Source organism: Diceros bicornis, chromosome 18 (assembly GCF_020826845.1).
Source record: "Diceros bicornis minor isolate mBicDic1 chromosome 18, mDicBic1.mat.cur, whole genome shotgun sequence".
In the NCBI taxonomy this organism is placed as follows: Eukaryota; Metazoa; Chordata; class Mammalia; order Perissodactyla; family Rhinocerotidae; genus Diceros; species Diceros bicornis.
In genome coordinates, this window is record NC_080757.1 from 50,141,734 (window position 1) to 50,158,632 (window position 16,899).

The following is a 16,899-nucleotide window of genomic DNA, read 5'->3' on the forward strand; positions in this document are numbered from 1 at the left end:
CAGTGACATGTGTCCTTATAAGAGAGAAACACAGAAGAGGAGGCCACACAGACACACAGAGCCAGAAGACAAGGTGATGTGACCATGGAGGGAGAGATTGGAATAATGCAGCCACAAGTCAAGGAATGCTGGCAGCCACTACTAGTTAGAAGAGGCAAAGAACAGATTCTCTCGTAGACCTTCTGGAGGGAGTACTACCCTGCCAACGCCTTGATTTCAGATTTCAGCCTCCAGAATTGTGAAAGAATACATTTACATTGTTTTAAGCCATGAGCAGTGGCTTAAGCAGTGGCAATTTGTTACGGTAGCCCTAGGAAACAAATACAGAGACTCAATTCCTTTTCAGAACTTGCTGAGGAAATACTGAGAGATCTGATGGCTGAAAGACTTGACTTCCAACTTCCTAGAAGTGGGATATCTTAGGCGTCCAGGTGGTGCTGTGTGGCTCATAAAGGGCTCTCTGCCAAAGGGTCCAGGCTACCAAGGCAGAAAAGTTTGTGGTATAAAATCCATCCTTGATGGTATATTTAATATCCTGATAGCAAATTATCCTAGAAGCTCTCAGTTTCTCACATTATATTAAATAACATAATGATCATGACTATAATAAACATAGAGCACAAAATTTTCCCTGTGTTGCTTTGATGCCGTCGAGTTGCACTGATGTTTTTGTCCATTTCAGTGGAGAGTTCTCTGAGGGGTTGGCCTCTGAGGATCTCAGTACAATGGCAGAACCTGTGGTTCCTGCTGAGTGTTTTCACCAGGGTCCTACATAGAGTCCACTGTGGACAACTGAAGACTCACCAGCCTAGGGCGATGCCAGGAGATGCTGATTTATAATAAAATACGGATTGACTGGATGTCTTTCCATGCGGATTCTCAGGTGAACCACTTACTGGCTGTAAACACCAGTCCTTTTTGGTAATGAACTAACTACAGACTGTTTAAAAGAGCTTAGGAAGTAGAAAAAACTGCATATTCATGGCGTTAACAATATTAACAATTATTTTCACAGATGTCCTATAGATAAATGGACAGATAATGGTCTTTGGAAATTCATTTATAAAACATACCTTAATATACCTGATAAGGAAAAGCAAATCTGCATTACTGTTCTAAATATTATATTGGTTAATATGAAAGGAAATGTTTAAAAATTTGTAAAACAAGCTTTAAAGACCTTGTGAGATGATGTTGTGTACTTGACCCATTTAGTCAGACAGAGCATCTGTGGCCTTCGAGAGGATTAGGACTATCATAAGAGAAATGCAAAGAGAGACAAAGAGCCAGTTTTCAGCTTTTGACCTGAAAAATGGTCTCCAGAAGAAGGGGGAGCTTAAAGTATATCCATAAACAGATAGATTAAAAATAAATGAAGAGGGCCGGCCCTGTGGCTTAGCGGTTAAGTGCGCATGCTCCGCTGCTGGCGGCCCGGGTTCGATCCCAGGCGCGCACCAACGCACCGCTGGTCCGGCCATGCTGAGGCCGCGTCCCACATACAGCAACTAGAAGGATGTGCAGCTATGACATACAACTATCTACTGGGGCTTTGGGGGGAAAAATAAATAAATAAAATTTAAAAATAAATAAATAAATGAAGAACTAAACAGTAGGCTCTACGGAGAGGACTGAGGCTGTCTTGTTCGGGACTTAGGGAGGCTGAGGAGGCTTGAAGGGGGAGGCCAAGAGGCCTCTTGAAGCTGGAAGGACCACACTAGGAGGAGGGAGACAATTTTAGAAATGGCCTTGCCTCTGCCCCAGGGAGCTGAGGTGGAGTCAGGCCTAAGCCAGCAGATTATCCATGGCTATTCCAGGTGAGTTAACCTCTATATTAGTCCCTTCAGGCTGCTATAACAAAATGCCACAGACTGAGTGGCGTAAACAACGGAAATTTATTTCTCTCAGTTCTGGAGGCTGGAAGTCCAAGAGCAAGGTGCTGACAGGGTTGGTTTCCTCTCAGGCCTCTCTCTTTGGCTTGGAGATGGCTGTCTTCTCACTCTGTCCTCACGTTGTATATACATCCCTGGTGTTTCTCCCTCTTTTTATAGGGACACTAGTCATACTGGATTGGGGCCCCACCCTTACAACCTCATTTAACCTTAATTACCTCTTTAAAGGCCCTATCTCCAAATACAGTCACAGGTGTACTGGGGGTTAGAACTTCAATGTATGAATTTTGCAGGAACACAATTCAGTCCATAACAGCTTCATTAGATTTGTGAAGGCTTATATTAGAGTTCTTCCTCAATGACATAGGGGAAGGGCTCTTACCACTTACAGCTGCCTACCCACTGGCTGAAAACTCACCAGCAGAAAAGCCTTCCCTTGAGCCTTTGCTCAATAGAACAGTACTAAGTTGTGTAGACCACCTCCTCTCTGAAGACCAGGACACTTGAATCTCCCCAGATGGCCATGGATCTATTTTGGCCAATAGAGTGTGACAGAAGTGACATTTAGCAGGTCTGGCCTGGACCTCAAGAGGCTATGCAAACTTCCATCTCTCCATGTGAACAACGCTGATTAGCCAACTAGGGGATAAGAGGCCACGTGGAGCCAAGATCATCTCAGCCAACGTCCTAGACATGGGACTCCGTGGGAGGGAGAATATCCAAGATCAGCAAAGCTTATGCAGCAGCCAACTACAGATGCCTGAGTGAGCCCAGCAGAGACCAGAAGAACCACTCAGCTGAGCCCAGCCCAAATTGCTGACTTGAGAATCATGAGCTAAATAAATGGTTCTTGTTTTAAGTCACTAGGTTTTGGAAAGATTTGTTATGTAGCAAAAGCAAATAGTACACGGGGCCTAAAAGATGCTCTCTTATGCTCAAGTGGCCAGAAGCACTGGCAAAGCCATGCAGGGGGAGGGGAGGTTGGTTACTAGAGAGCAAGTACCATGCTGTCATTAGTGATAATAGCTTGAGTGGGGGGGCAAGAGGAGCAGGAGGCTTGGGTTTTAGACACATCAATTTTAGAGAAAGGAAGAAAAGAAATTTACCCTATTTCCATATATGCCAAATCATAGGTTTTCAAAAAATTTCTAGAATAGAACCTTCTTTTCAAAAGAAATCTTACACAGAATCCCCAACGTATAAAATAGGTAAAATTTGTAACTTACTGCTATAAATCTAATTTATAGAGTCAAATATGTGAAATTATTTTTAAAAATTAGTCAATAAGAACAAGAGGGATAATAGGATTATTAGCTCAAGCATTCAAAATTGGGGGTAATGGAAGACAGGAATTGTCTTATTTCAGTACCCAATTAATTTCTGCATATTTTTTGGTAGCAGAGTATTAAAAACCCTTATAAACACACATAAGGAGTTGGGACGGGAAATGGTTTTTAACAGCTTACCTTGCAATTGCAGGATACTCCTCAATGAAACAAAGATGGGAGGAGAAGCCATCTGCTCGCACGAGTTACCGGTGGTAGGCTCAATGTGCCACAATGTGCATAACACAAACAGTGCATAACGCCTACGACATGCGAGTTTTCTCATATTACATCAAAATTACCTTAAAGTACACTTTTTCATAATGCAAACTGAATCAATCATTTCCAGAACCTGTGAAGCATCTCCCAGAACCCTGGCAGTTCATGAAGCACACTTGGAAAGTGCTTGTCCCATATTTTCGCTCTGATGGTCTTTAAGAAGAACTCCTGGTTGAAGATGTGCAAAGCTTGGAAAACAGAGCTGCAGGAGGCTTCAGGGACCTCAGACTCACCCTCTTCATTTCAAAAGGAGGAACATAGGCCTTAAGAAGGTACCTGGATAAACACACGTATCTTGGCTCCTGGCGGAGTTCTCTTTTCAGGAGAAAGAGACATGAACCCATGAATGAGCTGGGTCCATATCAATTTCTTCTTTAGGCTCCCATGAAGACAGTAAGGTTGATTTAACAGAAAGCCCAAGTAAATAAAGATTCCTACCTTCTTGGATTTTATGGTTGGTATAAAAATTCTGCACGTTAGGAATTTGTTATAAATGAATTTGTTTTTAAGAAGTCTTATTAAAACTCCAGAACAGTGGCCGTAGGAGTCAGAAACTGTAGCAAGCATAAGGTGAGAAACTTTCCCGCCATCGCTCAGTCACAGCATTCCGCCCAAGTCTGCGCTCTTCCCCACACTGAGCCACGTGGCCTGAATGGAGAGCTGTGTAGAGCTTTCAATGACTCTGCCTCCCTGGTATCAGTGATTGGTCGAGGGGTGGGTATCCGCTACAAAGCTGGGCCAGTCAAAGCCCTCTACAGCTTGGCTGTCCCAGACCTGGCCAATCAGCGTCTTTGCTCAGGATCTTCCTTTTGGAAATCGGAGAAGCCCTCTTCGCTCTGGTCCCAAGGCTCTTGCGACGTGAAGTCCCAGGAGGGGATTAAGACAGGCAGATAAACTAAGGAGAGGGAGAGTAGAGACAGCGGCCCTTACTGAGTGTTGGTTCCTTGAGACTCTACATTTCCTTTTCCTGCTTCAGTTAGTGCGAGTTGGGTTCTGTCACTTGAAACCACAGTATCTTGATGAATGTAGGTAATACTTTGCAAATATAATGAACTATTTCCTAGGAAAATACACATATGCATAGAATGCAAATTTTGCATAAAAATTAAGGGAAATATGGACCTCATTACTTGAACCCAGTGGGGTCCAATGACCCCAGCTAAAAACTCCTGCAGTGAAACGGTGGTTAATAAGGGCTTGATTGATTATGGAATTGTGATTGGTCTGCCTTTCTCTAGTATGTCTGAGCGCTCAGCGGAGCACAGACGCATAAATCAGCAGCTACTGGTTGTGCATAATTCTTAACTCAGAGTGAAAAAACAGGAGCGAGCTGTGAGTGCAGATAAATACACTATCCCTACAGGATTTGTAACTATTTGGCCACTGAAGAAAATAACTCAGAAATATAAAAATCCCATTTGAATAGATGAAATCTCATTTGAATTAAGACCCTGTGGGACACTTGAACTGGCTAGGAGACAATCTGTCTCTGCATATAGACTCCATTTTGCTGAGCCTCATCAAAAATATTTACCCACTGCCTCCGGAGCTTGACCCAGGTGTTGACAGCTGAAGGCCAGTTCGCTCTCTGAGAGCTGCGCTCCACCTCCCGGGGCTGGACAGCTCTGATTTTCTTCTGCCAGTAGAGCTCTTTCCTAACACAGCAACCTCTCTCCCAAGTTTCGTAAAAATCCTGTCTCTTCCCAGGTCACCTTGGTCCTTCCCAGGTCCTGCCTCTCAGTCCACGTGCCCCTGGGCTGACACTCCTTGTTTCTCTTTTACTCTCCATATTTTGCTGAATTTTATTACAGGTTCTTGGCTTCTTAGGAACCATAGTCTTCCAATACTTTCCATTTCCTGTGGCTTCCCAAATTTATCTGGTTTGTTATTAGTGAACCCAATAAAATAGGCCCTTTTCTGGTTCTTTGCCTCTTGCTCAAGCCAAATTACGCTGGCTGTCTTGGCCTCAGAGGTCAGGCTCCAGGGACTGAAAGTCCTGAATACTGGCATCTCCAAGCCACCAACCTCAGTTCTGTCCTGATTTCACATTTCAACCATAGGGCATCCTGCCAAGCGACAGGCCACAAAAAGAACTAAGCCTTTTTTTTTTTTTTTCCATACTATGGTTTTCATTAGGCATATATGCGTGCGTCTGCCTATAATAACAGGTACACAGATAGTCTTAGACCTAGTAACTACTGCTCCACTAAAGCCGCAGCTGTCTAGAATGGTATCCCCACTCGGCTTTTAGCCATATGCAAGCCTACTTCAGCAGAATCCAAGGCTCTCGCCAGCCTCCAGCTTAATGAGTAATCACAAGAAAAACACAGGCCAGCACCTGCCAAGGGCTGGAGCAGGGACTGCTTTGGTGAAGCCAGAGTCTCTGTGTTTCCCACTTTTCCTTAATGCAAGACGTCTTGGCTGCACTTACTCAGAAAGCACAGGGAGCTGAAGAAATTCCCTCTTTTTGGCAAATGACACTGTCTCAGCTTTCCTTCAGGGTGTTTTTTTTTTTTCTTGCTTTAATTGATTTTGTTTAGGCTACTGTAATAGAGAGAGCACCCCAGATCCAAATTTCAGAATGTCTCCGTAGGGTGGTTTTGCCTTAATAGGGAGGAGCAGACAAGTTGTAGGTGGGGTGACTTTTTGGGATTGTTCTTGTTCAAGGCTTTTTTTATAGGAGATGATAGGCTATTGACTAACAGCCCCCAGATCCTGATGTTGTCTGTTCCCGATTATTTGTTCCACAGATATTTACTTTGGCTCTCCCCTATGGAAAACCATGAAACAGATGTATTGGAGTGACCATGTGCAAGCTTGGGGCTTTTCATGCCAGGAGCAAGTACACATTCTCACACGAAGCTCCCGGCAGCTGCCATGAAGCTTGGACAGTGCAGTCATAAAAAATACTATGGGGGCAGGCCCAGTGGTGTAGTGGTTAGGTTTGCGCGCTCCACTTTGGCGGCCTGGGGTTTGCAGGTTCAGATCTCGGGTGTGGACCTATGCACCGCTTACCAAGCCACGCTGTGGCAAGTGTCCCACATATAAAAAAGTAGAGGAAGATGGGCATGGATGTTGGCGCAGGGCCAATCTTCCTCAACAAAAAGAGGAGGATTGTCAACAAATGTTAGCTCAAGGCTAATCTTCCTCACCAAAAAATAAACCCAAGAAACAAAAAACTATGGAATTATATGGAGAGGATTCATCTAGACAGGGAGGGACCAGAATGGGTGGAGGTAGTCAGAAAAGCCTTTCCAGAAAAGCCAGGACCTGTGGACATCAAAGGATGCAGGGTGGGGAGCTAATGGTTAGAGCATGGATTCTGCAGCCAGACCCTGTGGGTACAAACCCTACCTGTGGTTTGATTTGCTGCCTGACTTTAGAAAGCAAGTTATATAACCTTCTTGTCCCCAGTTTCCTCTATAAAATGAGGTAAACAGCAATATTGTATTTGTTTTCTATTGCTGTGTAACAAATCACCACAAACCTAGTGGATTAAAACAACACCCATTTACAAACAAACCTACACAGAATTGTAGGTCAGAGGTCCAGCTTGGTGCGGCTGCCTTCTCCACACAAGGTTTAGAAGGCTGAAGTTAAGTTGTTGGCTAGGTTGAGTTGCTGTCTGAAGGCTCTGGGGGAAAATCTGCTTCCAAGCTCATTCTTGTTGTTAGCAGAATTCATTTCCTTGCGGTTGTAGAACTGAAGTCTCTGTTTCCTTGCTGGCTGTCAGCGGGGGGCCAACCTTAGCTCCTAATGGTCGCTCATCTTCTTGCCATATGACCCCCTACATCGTCAGGTCAGCAATGGCACATCAAATCAATATTGTACTTTGAATCTGTGACTCAGTCTTCTCCAATCAGCCAGAGAAAACTCTCTGCTTTTAAAGAGCTCATATGATTAGGTCAGGCACATCTGGGTAATCTTCCTATCTCAAGGTCAACTGATCAGGGACTTTAATTACACCTGTAAAATCCTTTCCGGCAGTACCTAGATTAGCACTTGATTCAATAACGAGGCGAAGATGTGTGTACACCAGGGCCAGGAATCTAGTGGGGCCATCTTGGAGTTCTGTCTACCACATGCACCTACTTGTAGGGAAGTTGGGAAGCCTAAGTTAACAAGTATATGTAGAGTACCCGGCACATACCAAGCATGTTCAGGTAGGAGGATTTGCATGCAAAGAATTAGCCAGTTGAGTTCCCAGGATTGACGAGAACTTGGTTGGGGTATAAGAAGAGTGTTAGGGGTTGGGAATAATGGAACAGCTGATGAATATCCTCCAATTCTTGGCCAAGGGACTTCATTTTGATATATTTGGAAACAGGAAGTGCCTGTCCTCCTTGGATGAACAACACTGATAGAGTCCTTGATTTAGGTCTTTGCCGTGGTAATGGCAGTGAGGACGGGGCTCTGGAATGAGGGAGAAGGGGCCTGAAAACGGCCTCTGGATTAGCTCTCTCAGAAATCATCTGCTCAGAGCTTTTGATTTTGCAAAGAATGGAGAGGTTTCCTCTAGCTACAAGTCCAGGGATTCAGAAACCACTAAAATAATAGCTTTTCCCAAACCAGTTAAGCAAGGCTCTAATTGGGAGAAATGGGAAAGAGAAGTCAGGATTCCTACTCCCTCTGCTAACCACACACAGGTCGTAGTTGAGGTCCGTTTTCAAATCAAAGGAGGCCATTTCCTTTCTTAGCCTGGCATCACTGGCAGAAGAACCAGACAAGGGGCCAAGACCCTGATGACTCTGGGCAAAAGGCAAAGGGCCACCACTCATGAGTAGGCCACCACTCTGGACTTTTATCTGCTCTGAGGGTTGAACTGCCTGATCCCATTAAATCTATGTTCCAAATGGTCTGGGGCCAGCATGAGACAAGCAGGAAAGAGATAAAAGGTGGGAGTGAGGGGAGAAAAAGGAGGTGAGAATAAAGAGATTATCTCTTTCATTCCACAGATGCCATGGTGGGAAGCAGCTTTTCTTTCAAAAACTCTTGGACTAGACAATTCTCATTTCCAGCTGAATTCTTTTTCATCTCTCCTGGCTCTTTCTCCCTCCTCTCCTATATCTGCCTCAGCTTCTGGATCTCCTCAAAGCTTCCCCCAGAAAAACTCGGGCCAATTTACTTCCCTTGGATAACTGTCATTTTTGAAAAGCTGCCCAGTCTCTTTGTTACAGTTTTCAAGGAGAGACTCTTTTAGCGACAGCAAGTAGGTAGGAGGAGAGGGAAAGACAGAAGCTTCCCTTGGTGGGAAAAACACACGTATACACACACACACTTCTGAGAAACGCTGAACCGTAACTGCAGGAAAATATAACCTTCCTGAGACCTGAGGAAGATTTGAAGAAAGAAAAGTGGAGAGTCGAGAACTCATATTTGTGCTGTAGCTGCTGGAGTTTCTACACCACGGAAGCATGACCTTGTTTGACCTTGCCTGGCAAGACCAGAGGGTTACAGAAGAACTGACCAAAGATATGTGGGCAAAAGGCCAGACCAAGCTGACCAGTTTTGACATGTCAAAGGACAGATGTTGTCTGGCTGGGGCAGCTTGTGGCCAGGGAGAAACCCAGAGCTCTGCGTCTAAGATGCAAGGATAGCAGCACCGCGAGCAGCTACCTGGGCTCCAGGTAAGCGCTGCCTTCCATCATTACTTTGAAAGGAGAAGCCTTCGTCTGGCTTGTTGGTCTGTGGCCTGAAATAGTGAAGACTACTCCGCTCCCTGCTCCCTGCTCCCTGTGCTTTCTCCTCTTCACTATTCAAGACAGGTGCCAAATGTGTCATGATGCCTGACGGAGTCTGGCGTTGGCTCGCTTGCTGTGATCAGTGGCCGGCGACCTGACAGAAACACTTTCCCTTATTACATTTTTAACTTGGATTGTGCCACGCTTAGTTACATTTTGAGGGGAAAAAGAGAGGAAGGGAGAGAAGAACAGGTTGAGGAGGTTTGCAGAAACCCTGAGTGTCAGCACGCGGATAGCCCGCCCTACACACGATGTGTCTTTCGCATTTCGACTTAACTAAATATCGACATCTAATTAACAAATATTGATTGAGAACCTGAAACATTCAAAACAATGTGTGAGCTCTGTCTTCCACTGAAATCAAAAAGGAAAGTGCTGGGGGAAAAAGACAGGCCATTACCTATCTCCTATTGGTAATGAGCTCAAGTTGTAGAAAGATACTTTCCGGCTTCATACCATTACTTTGAATTAGTGTGATGGTAAAAAAAAAATCACTCACTCAGACTAATGGTCTCTTTTGGGCCAGTGGTGAAGAATGCTGATTTGGCTTATTTTATTACCTGCACTTCCTCTGATGTGGCAGATGGTTTGCTGATACAATTATTTTGGATAGCAGTTAATGTTAGGTAATTATTGGCATGGTGGCACCCACATATGTCTATAAATCCCTAGTGTTTAAATACTGGCTGGGTTGTGGTTACAAATAAGGAGGGCATGTCTGTATAAGAGACAAACAATTAGCAAGGTCACTCACTATTTCTTCCTTTGCCGTCCGTTCTAATTATGTGCCCGCCCTGAGATCTGGAGCCTTCGTTGGCCCTGCACATTGTAGCAGGCACATGGGCTTCATCAGCACTTCTACGTGTCCTCATATTCGTCAGGGTGCTCCCTCACTCAAGGTACCGAGTGACTGTCTCTTACAGTAGAACTTAGTGTGACTCAAATTCATGCTGGCTAATGAGTCTTCCATGTTCCATTTTTAACCCTGATATAAGTAACAGCACATATGCTTATTAATATCACATTGACGTTGGCAATACGGTTCGGGTGAAGGGAAGACGTTCTCTGCCTCCGAGGTCCACTTTCAACACCCATCAGTGCAGCTGACTCTCCTGTTACAGCCCAGAAATCTCACTTGAGATCTCAAGTACTAGAAGGAAGTGATGAGTAAATATCACAATGGTCACATTCAACCAACCACACAAAACTACTCTGCTACCTCTGAATACAGCAAGGTCACCAGCCCCCATGGATCGGTCCTCTGTTAAATGACTAAGATCATTTCTGATCAGTAAATGTGTTTTTGTGACACATAACAGTATAGAAATCAAGCTCAAAATCGGTTGTAGGGGAGATTGGTGAGAAAGATTTTTGCTTTTCTGCCAAAATATTCCCTTGAACTTTCCTTCAGGATCAAAGTAACTTAGGGAAGTTTAAGGCCACACAAATGTGATGAAGTGAATGCTGATCTACATTTACAAAAGCAAGTGACTGCCCACAGTCCTTCATTCTCAAATCTGCAGTAGACATGTAGATAATTTTCTCAGGGCAAAATTTCTTGGTTTGTTGATCCAGACTCCCACGTTATTGATGAAATAAAGGTAATATTGAAAATAACAGTGTCTGAGAAGCAATCTCAAACTGCCTTTTTATTGCACACAATTAGCAATGGAATCAAGAACCACTTTGTTTCTAATATAAAATCATCAGCTGTAGAGTTGCAATTGAAATCCACCACAGTGATTTCAGACAATAATTCTCAACTTCTTCTCTTTTTACTTTCTGAAGGTTTTTTCTCACCCCTCTAGTCAGTCTCAGCTACAGAATAATGAGTGAATAGTTAAATTGGCTAGCATTGAGTTTCCACAGAGATTTATAGTTTACCCATCCTCCAGAGGGACTATAAAACCACCCGATGACATCTCATTTTGAAATCTTTTGTATTAAGAAAAGTGATGGGTGTGGTGCAAAAGTGAACTTTGGATGTGAATGATATTTAGACAAGCCTGCACTTACCTCATGTGAAGACCTTCTGCCATTAGCTAGGGATCTCAGTATTGACCATTCCACCTTCTCTGACACTCCCCCTCCGTTCCCCCTGCCCTTTCACAAAAACATCCTTCTTAATTCTATCCTAAATATGTTTGGTATTTTTTTCCTCTACATTTTGCTTTGAATTTTAAACATTCCCAGGTAGATTTTTATCTCCTCTGTGAAAACATCAGGCCTCAGATCCAAATCAGCCCAAATCACCACGATGATAAAGCTACCTTCAAGTTATAACACTCGCCAGAGAGACACAAGGCACGTTTTAAATAGAACAGAGCGGTGACCATGTTAGGGGACTGACCGTTTACTTTCTGCCCCAGCTGACCTCTTGTGATCTCTGACCCTGGGCAGAGGAACAAGGAAAGGGAAAGAACTGAGTTTTCAGGGAGTAGCCTTGCTTTCTGGAAGGCGCCCAGTTCTGCCCAAAGAGCAGAGAGGTAAGTGCTGAATTCGAACCAGCTCTGGAGTTGCTGTTTGGGAACCACATTCTGGAAAACCGAAGTTCAGCAGCAGCTTTCCACATCAAGACAAGGAGAAAAAGAGGGGGAAATGGCCCAGGGAACAGAAGTGGTGCTAAGGAGTGAACACGAAGCTCAAGAGCAGGGGCTGCGAGCATTTCTTCGCTGTGCTGCTGCATAGAAACTTTTTCTCGCACCGAGATCTACTCGGGGGCTGAACTCTGAGGTCCGCAGCAGCTGGTGGGGTCCGGGTGGGGAACATGCTCCGAGCCCAGTGCCCGGGCTCGAGCGCCGCAGGCCTGGGCCAGGGCCGGGGGCGGCGTGGCAGGGAGCGCGGGCGGGGGCGCGAGGAGGCCGGGGCTGGCGCGCGCGCTCTCCCGCCTCGCGGGCGGGGTCCTCACCTGTTCCAGCGGGCCACCTTCCTCCGGTAATACCGCAGCGCCTCCTGGCTGGCCAGGAGCACGTCGTCGGGCCCGAGGAGAGGCGGCTCCTCCGGGACTTTGTACAGCGGGTGGGCGAAGAGGGCCTGCAGCTTGGAGCGCGGGCCGCTGCGGCCGCCGCCGTCCTGCTCGGCCGGGGGCCCGCCTCGGGAAAAGTTGTGCGCGGCCGCGTGGGGGTCCGAGGAGGCTGCGGCGGAGTCCGGGGCCCGGGAGGAGGCGCGGCTGGCGCACGGGCAGCCCCGCCGCTGCTCCCGGGGCCGCAGCTGGCGCTGCACCTGGGGCCAGAGGTGGAAGTAGAGGTCTGCGGAGAGCAGCGCGCCCAGCAGCAGCAGGGTCAGCAGGCGGTCCCGGCGCAGCCCGGGCATGGCCTCGCCGGGGACCCGGGAGGGCGCTGGGCGCAGTGGGTCGCCTGGAGTCCCGCGGGCCGGCCGCGGGCGATGGGGCCGGAATGCTCACCGCGCGGGATAGCCCCGCTTTGAGAGGTGTCGCCCCTGAACTTGGGAGCCGAGTGCAGGGCGCGCGGGGGATCGCGATGTTGGCGGGAGTCCCTCTCCGCGCGGAGTGCAGACCAGGGGATGGTGTCTCTCGGGTTCCTGTTTCTCGCACCTTCTCTGCCCCGCGCCCGCCCGCCCTGGAGCCCGCGGCAGGTGAACGGCCAGGGGCGCGGGTGCTGGCTGCCCCCCGCGGGCGGACGGGCGGCGGGGCGGGGGGCGACGGCGAGCAGGAGCGCAGGGAGCAGGCGGCGGCGCTCGCCCCCGGAGGAGGGAGGCGGCTGCAGAGCCTGGGGCGTCTCTCCAGAGGATGCTGTCGCTCGGCGGCTGCTGCGACTGTTCCCGCGGCTCCTTCTGCGGGTGGCGGGGACGCCCGTGCCCCCGGCTTCTCCGGGCAAGCCCGTCTGCGCGCCTGACTCCTAGAGGCAGAGGTAACGCCGGGCCTCCCCCGTCTGGCCCAGCGCCCGCCCCTCCGCCCACTCTCAGCTGGCACCTGCCTCTGGCGCAGCTCGCCAGCCAACTCCCGATCCCTCTGCTGGCTCTGCCCTTCCACCTTGTCACCCAACCCACTTCTCGCGCCCATCCCCCCTCGCCCCGGGCCTCCCCCTTTCCCTGCTCAGGGCTCAGTCCAGACACTTTGGGGGACTCCAGAGGTGTGTGTGTGTGTGAAACCTTTTATTTTCATTTTTATTTTTTAGAAAAAGACAGCTCCCTGAAAGTCTTTCTCCTGTAAGATTTTCCAGATGTGTGTGTGTGTGTGTGTGGTCTTTTCTCTCTTTGTATCTTCCCGCAAAGCGCATACTAGATCCATAACAATGAATGTCATGTGCCTGGCACACAGTAGGCGCTCAGGAAACACCCACTTAGTGAATGAAAAAATTTGACCTTTAGAAGTAAGGCACCAATTTTACCTAGAATCTTAGTGATTTCCTGTTTGGATGGAGTTGTATTCCAACTGTGCCTGCGCTTTGCAAAGAAGGAAATTTTTCTTGCACTCGAGGAGGGAGGGGCCTCCGATGACCCCACTCTGAACTTTTGCATTTCGCTTGGTGTGAAAGTAGTCCACCCAAATGAATCACTGAGGACACATGTGAGGCTTTCTCCCGATATCCTGTGAGGTAATTTATGTTCCCCCCAGCCCACTTTCCTTTTGAGGAAGAGGGAGGGGGAGGTGGTAGCCCAGCTGTGAATTCCTACCTCCTCTGTTTAATGACCTGGTAGGATAGTGAAGTCCAACTCTGACCGGGGAGGTGGCCACACCCTGCTGAATGTTCAGGAAAATGCGTCTTTGCTGTGAGCTGCCTGTCCAGGCAGCAAAGCTTCCCATGTAGGTTAATCCTATTCTTTAACCACCGCCTTCCCTTGCTGGCGTGAAGAACCCTCAGACATACTTTGGTGGGTTCAAACCAGACTTCTTCCTCCTGTGGTTGAGTGGGAGATTCTTGTGGCCTTTGCCAGCCCCTCATCTGTAAATGAAGATAATAATAGAATCTACCCCATAGGGTTATTGTGTGGCTTAAATGAGTTAACGTATATAACTTGCTTAGAGCAGCCCCCAGCACATGGTAAATAAATGTGCAATGCGTGTTTGCTAGAAATATGATTACTTCTTGGTTCCTGTAGTACACCAGCTTAATTTAGACTGTTCATGAGTGGGACAAAAATAGAAAAGTATGGGGGGCCAGGCTGGTGATGTAGTGGTTAAGTTCCTGCTCCACTTTGGCAGCCCAGGGTTCACAGGTTAGGATCCCTGGTGCGAACCTGTGCACCGCTTATCAAGCCATGCTGTGGAGGCGTACCACATATAAAATAGAGGAAGATGGGCATGGATGTTAGCCCAGGGCCAATCTTCCTCACAAAAAAAAAAAAGAGAGAGAAAGAGAAAAGTCTGGAAAAGAAAGATTCCAGAAAGGGACCGTTTTCTGGAGCAGAACATAGTGCCGTGAATGCCCAGTCCAAGTGAGAAACCCCAAGATGATACTATTGCCAGCAACTCCACTCAGCTGAATATGGTGGTGGACACTTTTAGGGTTTCTTGAACCACCTCCTTCTTTTTATTAGGAATTAAATTCCAACTGGTCTCCAGTTGCAACTTCTATTGTGTCTAATTAGGTGTCATGGCCAGTGGATGAAGAAGCCAGGCACCAAATGATGCTGCACCTGCAAGAACTGTGGTAAACTGGTTTGCATTTGTCTGGGCTGGCAAAGGACATGGGCAGGAAGCCATCACAAGTCTTATGATTTCAGTTCTCCCCCACCCACGGGGTCATGTTCCCTCAGTACACTCTTTCGTCTGGCCTCGATTCAGGGAACAGTATTCCTGACTCGATTAGAGATCATCTAAACACGTTTTCCGTGCCCTATAAAGGTCAAGTACAAAACTGCAGGTGGAAGTCAGATATGGAGTGTGAATGAGGTTGGGGTGGGAGAGTGGAAATCCTAGAGACGGGTGTGGCCAGTCTGATGCCACTATCCTCAAGGGCTGTCTCAATCTCTCCTTCCCCCTCCCAGAAATGGGCCTTTCCCTTGGGTTCCTGCTGTGACTATCCGCCTCTTGGCCCCTGGCTTCCTCACCAGCTTCATCTACCTCCCCTCAGTTCACACTGATGTTGTCTCCAACTGCTGTTTACTAGGACCCATCATTCTGTTTCCAGCCTCCCATTGTAAATCTATACCCTCTTTTCATTTCTACTGCTCTTGAATGTATCTAGGAGCTCAAGATTTCATGCTTAGATTCTTACCAATAGGCTCCTAACTTGTGTCTCTGCTTCCAATATGACCCCATTTCAGTGCCCATCCTGTGTTTTGATATCATCAAAAGTCTTGCCAAGCGAGTATGTAGATAAGCCATGATGTTCTCCTGCTAAAAACTCTCCATAGCTTCTCATTGCCTCTGGATTAGGCTGCTCATTGTGATGTGGCTCTTCATGGTTTGGCTTCTGTCTCCTTTTCCAGCCTCATCTCACACGTCTCCTTTATATGCCCCCCAGTTTTCACCCCATAAAATTTTCTGCAGTTCCCCAAGTGCGCCGTGCTCTCACAGACATGCCTTTAATCGAAAGCTCTTTCCCATTTCCCCACCTGGAGAATATCCATGGTCCGCCCAAACTTTGGACACTTGTCCCGTTTTCTCTGATGCTTGTCCTCATGCCAATTAAGCTCAGTGCTTAATACACTCCTGTTAAAGCACTGACCATGTTGTGTTTAGTTGTTTGTGTCCTGGGTTGAATTATGTCCCCCCAAAATTTATATATTGAAATCCTAACTCTTAACACCTCAGAATGTGACTTTATTTGGAAATAGGGTCGTTGCAGATGTAATTAGCTAAGATGAGATCATACTGGAGTAGAGTGGGCCTTAATCCAATGTGACTGGTATGCTTAGAAGAAGGGGAAATTTGGACACAGAGGGAATTTCATGTGAAGATGAAGGCAGAGATCAGGGATGCTTCTACAAGCCAAGGAATGCCAAAAAATGCCAGCAGACCCCAGAAACTAGGTAAAAGGCATGGAACAGATTCTCCTTCATAGCCCTCAGACGAGAACAATCCTGCAGACACCTTGATCTTAGATTCTAAGATCTACTAATGTAGAAAACAATACATTTCTGTTGTTTAAGCCACCTAGTCTGTGGTATTTTGTTACAGTGGCCCTTGCAATCTAATACAGTACACATGTCTGCCTTCCTCACTGGCACATGACCTTTTAAAGTGCAGAAGGAGGATGTTACTTATCTATGGACCTAGAGCTCTAAGGACAGGGCCTATCACCTGGGAAATGCTCAAGAAATTTTTGCTGAGTGAATGAAGGGGAATCATTGAGGGCAGGGATCTTAACATCTCACACAGGTCCTGGTACACAGTAGGGGCTTAACTATTGCTTACAATAAAATAACAGTTTTGGACCCTGTAGGAGACAGAGAAAAAATATAAGACATGGTTCCTGCCTTCAAGCATTCTTTATGATTATTAGAGAAATAAGATCTGTCTGTACCTATGAGACAATTAAGAAAAAGTACAAGGCAGTACACTGAGCGGATTAGAGAATCTGTGCCACTGCATGCATTAGGAGGAGCAGATGCAAAGGGCCCTTGTGTTTCCTTTCAGTCTAGCTAAATATCAAGCTTTCTGCTTCAAGGAATTAAATCATGAAAACAACAGAGTCAGTATTTAATACAGGAGTTCCTCAATCTGTAAAGGTTATACTCTATTTTTATCTTGCACGTGTT

At 46.8% G+C, this 16,899-nt stretch overlaps 1 protein-coding gene across 1 annotated transcript in view; it reads right to left on the reverse strand.

Annotated features, from left to right (window-relative positions):
- FAM20A (FAM20A golgi associated secretory pathway pseudokinase) overlaps positions 1 to 12,571 on the reverse strand; it is a 53,401-nt gene extending 40,830 nt beyond the window's left edge. Inside the window, exon 1 of the mRNA XM_058561432.1 lies at positions 12,143 to 12,571. Coding sequence (XP_058417415.1) covers positions 12,143 to 12,546 — 404 coding nt within the window. The 5' untranslated portion in view covers positions 12,547 to 12,571. The remainder of the gene's footprint in view (positions 1 to 12,142) is intronic.
- Between the last annotated feature and the right edge of the window lie 4,328 nt (positions 12,572 to 16,899).